General features: G+C 52.0%; 1 protein-coding gene and 1 long non-coding RNA gene across 2 annotated transcripts; one reads left to right on the forward strand and one right to left on the reverse strand.

Annotated features, from left to right (window-relative positions):
- Positions 1-818: 818 nt before the first annotated feature.
- LOC108589961 (uncharacterized) lies at positions 819-3,430 on the reverse strand. The gene is made up of 3 exons (XR_013531565.1): positions 2,982-3,430; positions 2,400-2,480; positions 819-1,888 (listed from the first exon to the last, which is right to left on the reverse strand). It is a non-coding gene; the product is annotated as an uncharacterized LOC108589961 (long non-coding RNA).
- GPR50 (G protein-coupled receptor 50) lies at positions 2,327-7,704 on the forward strand. The gene is made up of 2 exons (XM_002763367.5): positions 2,327-2,513; positions 5,811-7,704. Exons 1-2 carry the CDS (start codon positions 2,327-2,329, stop codon positions 7,511-7,513), a joined length of 1,890 nt encoding a protein of 629 aa, XP_002763413.3. The 3' UTR covers positions 7,514-7,704.
- The last annotated feature ends 1,645 nt before the right edge of the window (positions 7,705-9,349 follow it).

A 9,349-nucleotide genomic window follows, 5' to 3' on the forward strand; every position in this document is an offset into this window, starting at 1 on the left:
AGACCACATCCGTGGGGAATTCTCGGGGACCCTAGGGTCACCGTATCTCAGAAAGGCAGCACAATGGAGTGTAGCAGTGCCTGCTAAGGGTTTGCAAGCTCTCCTCGCAGGCTTGTTTGGGGCGGGGGGAGTCTTATGTCTAAAGACACTAGAATGCTGGTTTCCTTTTTTTCCTTCAAATGTATTTTGTTTGCTTATTTTACTTCAAAACCGCTCCTTCCCACAAGTGAAGGGATTCAAACTCGGGGAACCAGCAAGAACAGCCTGATGTGCATCGTACAAAATCTTCCACTATCCGCACGGGCTTTTGATTGCCAGCCTCTTACCAGGTCGCACAGCTGTGTAGCGGAGGACACTGGAGTCCCTTCACTAGCTGCACTTATGGGGAAAAATGGGAGCGCGCGCGGCCGGAGTTCCAGCCAGCAAGAAACAGTGAGATAATGAATGTCAAAAGCCTCCAGGCTGGAGATTGTAACTCGCGCCGGATTCAGTTCAAGGAGGCAAAAGCCGCAGGATTGTGGAGGGGGCTTCATTTTCAAACAAGGGGACACATTCCCACTTTAGGCTTTTTAGCTAGAGACAGTGTGTGCAATTTTGGTTTCCAACAGTGTCTGTTTCTCTTTTTTTTCGTTAAAGAGTTTAACGTTGAAGTCTGTCTCGGAGCCGGCCCCTACCATCCTGCCTTGTCCGTCCCCCAACCCACCCCGGGGCAAGAGGGCGGCTGTGTCCAGACGATGGCGCTCCTGGCCAGTGCAACCCCCTGTCCCCTACTGTGGCAAGAAGACTAGTCTGGAACAAGTTTCAAGGTGTTTACCGAGATTTTGGAAGGCTTCTCGACAGTAGCCATAACTTTTAGTAGGCGGCAAAAATCCATTCCCATGACCAAGGGCATTTTTGTTGTTGAAGAAACGAGTGTCAGAATCGCGCCTCTTTAGTTTTGCCCAAATATTCGAATTTTCCGTGGTCCCTGTGCGGCAAGATCCTGGGAGCACCGCCGGGTAACCGTGAGGCACGGGAACAGAGATCCGCAGTGTGGACGGAGGGGTCGGGAGGAGGGGTGCGGCCTCAGAGGGATGGAGTCGAAAAGGGAACCCCAGAAGGGAATGTGAAAGTCTAAAGACCGAGATGAATCCTGACTGAGGCAGGGGTCTCCGGTCAGCCAGCGGCTTCTTGGCTTTGCCGCCGGACACCTCCGCACCATTCCCTCAGCCTGCCTGACTGCCCCGTACCGCTCAGTAGAGCGCACCCCGAGAGGGGAGAGGAATGAGAGCCTCTCGTCCTGGGTTTCCTCGAGAAGAAGGGGCCCAAGAAAAGAGCTTTATTGCCTGTTTTACTTTTTCCCAAAGCTTCCCGTGGCTCCCGCCGCTGGGCTGCCCGCAGCTGGCAAGGAGAGGAGCTCCCGCTCCCGTTCGCCCCAAAGCTGAGGACCGAGTGGCCACCGCTGCCTTCCCCGGGTCCCAGGGTGCAGACGCGCTCCCTGCTTCCAGACCTGGGCGCAGGGTACTTCTCTTTATGGAGAGTGCAAGACCTGGACTTGAATAAGCGGCTCCTCGTGGCTGCCGCGAAGGGAGCCAAGCGGCTCCTGGCGAGCACAGGAGCTGGGATAACTTCGCTAGGGATTAAGGACCCAGATTGGGGGTCGGAGCTCCCAGCAGTATTCCCCAGTTCCCCACGGGGCACAGAAGGCTCTAGACAGGCAAGGGCATGGGGTTTGGGATGGAACTCACAAGGATACGGCAGAGGCGAGCATCTAGGGTTCAAGGAGCCACAGGCTGTCCCCCACATCCTGCTGGGGGCTGCGGACTGGCTTGGGCTGAAACCGGATCCTTTGAAAGACTCCTTGCTCCCGCTAGCTCGGCCATGTACCTCTCTTTGCCAGGTGTTTGCACTAGAGGAGGGAGGGCGAAGAACTTGCTAGAAACTAATTCGGCTGGTGTGGAGGGGGAGGTAGACTCCAAGCTGATGCTTGCGAGGTACCTGGGAGATTGAAAGGCAGGGAGGGCGGCTGGCTAGAGGGGAAGCACTTACAAGGCAGTCGGAAGCAAGACGACACCTCAATGTGGATTTGTCCAAAAACAGAGGGTGGCCAAGGGGGTGTTCAGGGAACTCTGATTGGTCAGGGGGAGGGATTTGGGGTGGGGCTGGCCGCCTCTTGAGGCTTTAAAAGCTCATCGGAGAGGGGTGGGATGCTGTCATTTGCTTTCTGACTCTCAGAGAGGGAGGCACGCTTTCCTGGAGCTCCTGGTGACAGAGCAGGTGGTCACTGTCTGGACTCAACTGCTGATCCCGAGCCTGCTGGGAGATCTTAACGATCTGCAGCAGCAACATGGGGCCTACCCTAGCGGTTCCCACCCCATATGGCTGTATTGGCTGTAAGCTACCCCAGCCAGACTACCCACCGGCTCTAATCATCTTTATGTTCTGCGCGATGGTTATCACCATTGTTGTAGACCTAATCGGAAACTCCATGGTCATTTTGGCTGTGACGAAGAACAAGAAGCTCCGGAATTCTGGTAAGCCACCCTTTCTTTTCCCTACCCAGTGTGCAGTGACTTGCAACCCCTAGGGCGTTAGTTTTTGAGCACCCTGAATAGAGAATCTATGGATAGTGCCCTCACATTGAACATCCCTGCTCCCAAATTCCCTGAAAGCCTGGGGGTGGTGGTATTCTGGCTGGGCCCTCTAAACGTAGAGGTTCTCAAGGCCAAGAGAGCTCAGAAAATCAGCTTTGGGCGTCCAAGTGCAAAGCGTTACCGTGGTGCGTGGCAGCCGGAGGATCCCTGTTTCGTTCGAGCCTGATGCGGACGGAGCCGGCTCCCGAGCGGGAGAGTCAGGCGGGCTGCCTGGGGACAGCAAGCCTAGCCGAATGCAGCAAGAGCTGCCGCGCTGAGGCAACGCGGACCTAACTGACGCGGAGGGAGCAGCGGGGCTGCGACCTGATCTGTGAAAGTTAAGTTGGCTGCAGTCGCGGCGGCGCTTACCAGAGCGCAACGCGGTGGCTTCTCCCTAGCCTGGCCAAGACCCCGCTCGCCGCAGCTCTGGGGCTCCAGAGCGTCTCCTGGGCAGATCCCGGGCGGCGGAGCACAGACCCCCGCGCCGGAGAATCGAGCAGGGAGGTCTGAGCCCGCCGGAGCCGCCCTGTCCCAGGGCTCGCGGCAGAGAGAGGCGAGCGGCGGGTCGGGCACAGCAGGCGGTGGCAGCGACGGCGGCGGCAGCGGAGATCTCGAGGTCCGTAAGCGGGGAACCGGGGGTCGCAGGGCGGGCCGGCGGAGAGGCCTGGGAGCTGAACGCTGCTGGGGGTGGAGGGATAGAAGGCAGTAAAACCGAGTAGGGATTGGCGCGAGGGCAAAGGGAGAGCTCTGAAGGGGAGTTGGGGGACTCAGAGAGGATGCTAAGGTCTAGGGTATGGGAACCTCTAGCAGGACTTCCCTCGCTGCCAGCCACTGCCGAGGGGGAGGGTGCCGGGGGCCGGGGGCAGGGGCGGGCGGCGAGCAGGGCTGGAGGGAAGCGAGGGAGGAGGCCTGGCTCTGTGACCTGTGCTGGGGGTGGGGGCGGCAGAAACTGCCAAGCCGCTAGTCTGGTTTACGCGTTGGGCGGGAGAGGGCTCTGGAGGAGAAGGGAAGGGGCGAAGGGGCCCGAACTCCTGGTTCAGGCTGTGGGAGGAAGGGGTGGCGCCTGGAATTTCCTCCGCCCGGGTCTGAATCGGCTGGGGCGAGGAGTTGGGACCGAAAGGGGTCCGAGAGGGTGGGGAGACAACTGGATTCTCACTGGTGGGAATGGAGGCAACCGGGGTCTGTGGGATTACTTTGCTTGGGCAAGGACTCAGGAACACCGAAGAAGTTTCAAAACGCACTCACTGGTACACAGTCATTAAAAGTTTTCTTCCAGGGCCGGGCGCGGTGGCTCACGCCTGTAATCCCAGCACTTTGGGAGGCCGAGGCGGGTGGATCACAAGGTCAAGAGATTGAGACCATCCAGGTCAACATGGTGAAACCCCGTCTCTACTAAAAATACAAAAAATTAGCTGGACATGGTGGCGCGTGCCTGTAATCCCAGCTACTCAGGAGGCTGAGGCAGGAGAATTGCCTGAACCCAGGAGACTGAGGTTGCGGTGAGCCGAGATTGCGCCATTGCACTCCAGCCTGGGTAACAAGAGTGAAACTCCGTCTCAAAAAAAAAAAAAAAAAAAAAAGTTTTCTTCCAAAGTCTGTTGGGTGTCTCCGATTTCTTCTTCGTCTCCCGGAGTCGTGGAGCGACACATTAGGACTTCACCTTCACCCTCGCGGTGCGTCCGGAGGTGCAGACCCACGGAGTCCTTGGGGGGGACCTGCAAAGCCCATTTCTTTCCTTTACGTTTCTTCTTCTTTTCTTGCTGTTTCTCCTTCTCCTTCCTTACTCCTATAATTCAAATAAAGGCTTTTATCGTTGTTGTGGTTTTGTTTTTAAGACTTTTCCCCTTCTCTTTTCCACTGCACTTCCTTGAATTCATTACTTTCAGGGAAAACCCTAGAAAGAACCTCTTCGGTAGAAAGTGCTGAGGCCGAGTCTTGGCAGCGCTGGTGGAAGGAGGCAGAAGGATCCATACCTTTGCCCTTTCCAAAAGCGCTCATTTTCTTCTAGTCCAAGACCAAGTGCAATATTTTGCCAAACCAATGCTAATTAGCAACGAGGTGTTTCCAAAGAAAGAGGGCTCTGCGCCTGCACTTGGCCTCTTCCTTCTCCTTTTTGTGAAAGGTTTTACAAAATAGTTCCCACCTCAGCCCTACAAGACCTGAGTGGGGGTGATTCTTCTTCGCTATCCTGTTTAATTCCTGCAGGCTCCAGTAAAGTTCAGTGCCCTGGGCCGGGAGTCCTGTGAAGGGCGCTGAATGTGCCAGTGCTCGGCTCTGCGCGTGAACGGGACATGAAACTGAAACGGGTACTTCGGCAAATTTGCAGAAGTTTTTCTCCCATCACCGCCCCGCTTTCCCCACCACCTCGCGCCACCCTCCCCGCTCGCTCTCTCACCACTTCGTTGGTCTCAGACTAAATTTTACAGGTCTTTCCTGCTTCCCCTCGGTTTTCGCTCTTAGGTTACCTCGGGAACGGTAAGTATTTGACTTGGCAAGGTTTTATATTACTGCTTGATCTCATCGGAAGCGACTGTTTAAGAAGATGGTCTCTAATGCTTTTTCTCAGGACCTTCTCTCTAGTAATGTATTCGTTATAAATGCAATGCTACACTTTAGGAGGGAGATGGCTAATTTATCTTTTTCTAATTACGTTACTTTTTTTTTTTTTTTTTAGTTTGAGGCTTCCCTCCAGTGTCTCTCCTTGTCCCCCACTCTCCAGCCTCCTTCCTAAGGACAGGTCCCTCTAGCTCACCTCTACTCCCCTCCTCTTTCTCCCTCCCCCTCCTCTTTCTCCCTCCCCCTCACCTCCAGTGAGGGAAGCATTTGCTTTTTGTTTTTCTCTAAAATGGTGGCGGCAAGGTCCTGTCTGAGTGTGAATGCTCCTGGTAGGGCTTTTGTGCTCACTGCCTTCTGTCTTATGTTTGCTTATTTCTCATAGCAGAGATGACGTTGTTCTGAAAGGAAAAAAGGTGGGCAAAGTTCAGGTCTCCCAAACCTGGCTGCTCACCAGAGCCATGAAGGGCCTGCTTGTAAATAAAAATAAAAACACAACTGCATTTCTTTAAAAGATTTTCAGAATTCTAAATGGTCATAATGCAGCTGGCTTTCCCCTGCACCTTAAATGTGTGGATTTCTGTACTTAAACCATTTATTCTTCTCTGTCTTTCCCCTTTCTCCCTCCCTTGTTATGTTTTTCAGGCAACATGTTCGTGGTCAGTCTCTCTGTGGCTGATATGCTGGTGGCCATCTACCCCTACCCTTTGATGCTGCATGCCATGTCCATTGGGGGCTGGGATCTGAGCCAGTTACAGTGCCAGATGGTCGGATTCATCACAGGGTTGAGTGTGGTTGGCTCCATCTTCAACATCATGGCAATTGCCATCAACCGTTACTGCTACATCTGCCACAGCCTCCAGTATGAGCAGATCTTCAGTGTGCGCAATACCTGCATCTACCTGGTTGTCACCTGGATCATGACTATCCTGGCTGTCCTGCCCAACATGTACATTGGCACCATCGAGTACGATCCTCGCACCTACACCTGCATCTTCAACTATCTGAACAACCCTGTCTTTGCCGTTACCATCGTCTGCATCCACTTTGTCCTCCCTCTCCTCATCGTGGGTTTCTGCTACGTGAGGATCTGGACCAAAGTCCTGGCGGCCCGTGACCCTGCTGGGCAGAATCCTGACAACCAACTTGCTGAGGTTCGCAATTTTCTAACCATGTTTGTGATCTTCCTCCTCTTTGCAGTGTGCTGGTGCCCTATCAATGTGCTCACTGTCTTGGTGGCTGTCAGCCCCAAGGAGATGGCAGGCAAGATCCCGAACTGGCTTTATCTTGCAGCCTACTTCATAGCCTACTTCAACAGCTGCCTCAACGCTGTGATCTATGGGCTCCTCAATGAAAATTTCCGAAGAGAATACTGGACCATCTTTCATGCTATGCGGCACCCTATCCTATTCTTCTCTGGCCTCATCACTGATATTCGTGAGATGCAGGAGGCCTGTGCCCTGGCCCACGCCCGTGCCCGTGCCCGTGCCCGTGCCCGTGCCCGTGCTCGTGACCAAGCCCAAGAACAAGCCCTTGAACAAGACAGTCCCCATGGCTTTCCTGCTGTGGAGGAAACTCCAATGAATGTCCGGAATGTTCCACTACCTGGTGATGCTGCAGCTGGCCACCCTGACCGTGTCTCTGGCCACCCTAAGCCCCATTCCAGATCCTCCACTGCCTATCGCAAATCTGCCTCTACCCACCACAAAACTGTCTTTAGCTACTCCAAGGCTGCCTCTGGCCAACTCAAGCCTGTCTCTGGCCTCTCCAAGCCTGCCTCTGGTTACCCCAAGTCTGCCACTGTCTACCCTAAGCCTGCCTCTGTCCATTTCAAGCCTGCCTGTGTCCATTTCAAGGGTGACTCTGTCCATTTCAAGGCTGACTCTGTTCATTTCAAGCCTGCTTCCACCCACCCTAAGCCCATCACTGGTCATTGTGTCGCTGCTGGCAGCCACTCCAAGTCTGCCTTCAGTGCTGCCACCAGCCATCCTAAACCTACCACTGGCCACATCAAGCCTGCTTCCAGCCATGCTCAGCCCACTGCTGCTGACTATTCCGAGCCTGCCACCACCAGCTACCCTGAGCCCACTGCTGGTGACCACCCTGAGCTCTCTGCCTCCCACTGTTCTGAGATCCCTGCCATTGCCCACCCTGAGTCTGATGACAGTGACATCCCTAAGTCAGCCTTTAGCCCTGCCACTGGGCCCACCAAGCCTGCTGTCAGCCAGCTGGAGCCTGACACCATCGCTGACATTCCTGATACTACTGTAGTCACCACCGCTGCTAATGATGACCATGATGTTGTGGTTATTGACGTTGAAGATTATTCAGATGAAATGGCTGTGTGAAAAATGCTCTCGTGGGTGGCCAAGCAGTGGTCCCCTTTCCAGTTTGTTTTGCATATGTAATCCAAAGTGAGATACCTTACTGCATCTACACACAGACACTGACACATAGATATGTGTAAGCTACATCCACCTATCAGGCATACTCCTCCTTTACTTAATGTACTCTATAAAAGTGTGTGTGTGTGTGTGAGTGTGTGTATGCTTCCTGTTTTGGAGACCTTAATTTCCCTCAAATTTGACATCTGCTGTTCTAAGTCTCCCTTTACTTCTATGGTCGACCTTCAGCCCTCAGTGATCCCTGAAATTTTAGACTTTGATTTTTTCCCACTCCTGTGTCCCTCCTCCTCTTTCCTGATTTCCTCTGCCTTGTTCCTGCTTTCTTCTCCCATTCCCCAAGGGGGTTGGGAGAGGGCCGAATGCGCAATGGTAAAGGTGTGTTGTGGTGAAGGCTTCCATTAATATGACTGCACAGCTTTATGTTCTTAAATGTGCAACTCTATACTGGACTTTAAACAGCAGTCAGAAAAGTGGTTGTGATCAAGTACAAGTACTTGAAAGTTTCTTTCCTGAATTTCAGCAACAACATATGACCCATATTTGAAGAATACAATTTTTTGATGAGCTCTTATTAAAATGCATTTTTTATGCCTATGAGATCAAATGGCAAAAGGAAAGATATGGACACACCAAATTATTTCTATTTTGTGAAAGTTCAAACATTGGTGATTTTTATAGTCAAACATGGTTGCAAATGATAAGATGTTTTTACCTTATTTGTAATTATTTACCGTTTTTAACGTTTGCCAGGATTTTTTTTTCATTTAGTTCCAGAGAAACAAATCCATTCATAAACTGGTTTCTTCTCCCCAAATCCAGTCTTACAGTTGCCAGGATCAATTACGGTAATGTTTTTAATATTGTAAGTCATAACTACTCTTTACTACAGAGACTTTTTTTTAAACAGCCTGGTGTGTTTACACAGTTTTTACACTTTTTTTTTCATTCAAAAGGGAATTCAAAGTAATAACTGGCAGCAAGAAGCAAATGGAGCACTGCTGGGAGGTTGTAAGTGAGCACTCCTCCCGCAAGGAGGAGGAAGAGATGCCGACACCAGCCAATCCCACCACACTTGGCTAAGGTTCAGTAATGCACGATGTTAAGTCCTAGATGTCTTGTATCAGCACACTTGACAGACCAGGAAATAATTTTTCTCTACAATTCAAGACAGAAAAAACTGCTGTTTAATAGACATTTCAATTGCTGATTCAAATAGACACTTTAAGCAAAGTTTACTGTATGAAAGCTTGTGAGGATAAGTGGAAATGCATTATACTGCCTTAATTCTATTCTGTATTTGTGGTGGCAATTAAATAAAAGTGTTTTTGTGGCTTTAGTTTGTGGTTTGTTAATAAATTCATTTCTCCACTGGAGTTATGGGGAGGCGGTACAGGGTGAGGGGTGGGAAACCACTGACCTTGGGGGAATCAGAAGACTTGGGAGCAAGTTCCATCCCTGCTACCAACTTGCTGTATGCCAGAGCAAGTCCCTTGACCCCACTCACCTAAACTGTGGAGAGGCGTTGGGGGTAGGCGAGCATGCTGGGTTGGTATATTCTTCACACTAGTACAGCGACATTGGATGACCTTGCCTGCCTGCTCTTAGATTTCTGGACTGTACCTGACATGGCTTCTGAAAACAGACCCCTCTTTATCCCCCTGAAAGGAGTGAATCCAGGCCCCCAATAATGTCAAAACCCAAAAAGCTGCTGGGAAGAAGAAACAGCTTATGAGGCAGTGGGGGAGGCACAGGACTGAGAGACACCTGGGAAGAAGGAGG

The sequence above is a fragment of the Callithrix jacchus genome, chromosome X, assembly GCF_049354715.1.
Source record: "Callithrix jacchus isolate 240 chromosome X, calJac240_pri, whole genome shotgun sequence".
Classification (NCBI taxonomy): Eukaryota; Metazoa; Chordata; class Mammalia; order Primates; family Cebidae; genus Callithrix; species Callithrix jacchus.

Coding starts and splice junctions, on each gene's coding strand:
- GPR50 (XM_002763367.5), top strand. CDS start 2,327: ATGGGGCCTACCCTAGCGGTTCCCACCCCATATGGCTGTATTGGCTGT. Junction 2,514..5,810: donor CAAGAAGCTCCGGAATTCTG/GTAAGCCACCCT, acceptor TATGTTTTTCAG/GCAACATGTTCGTGGTCAGT.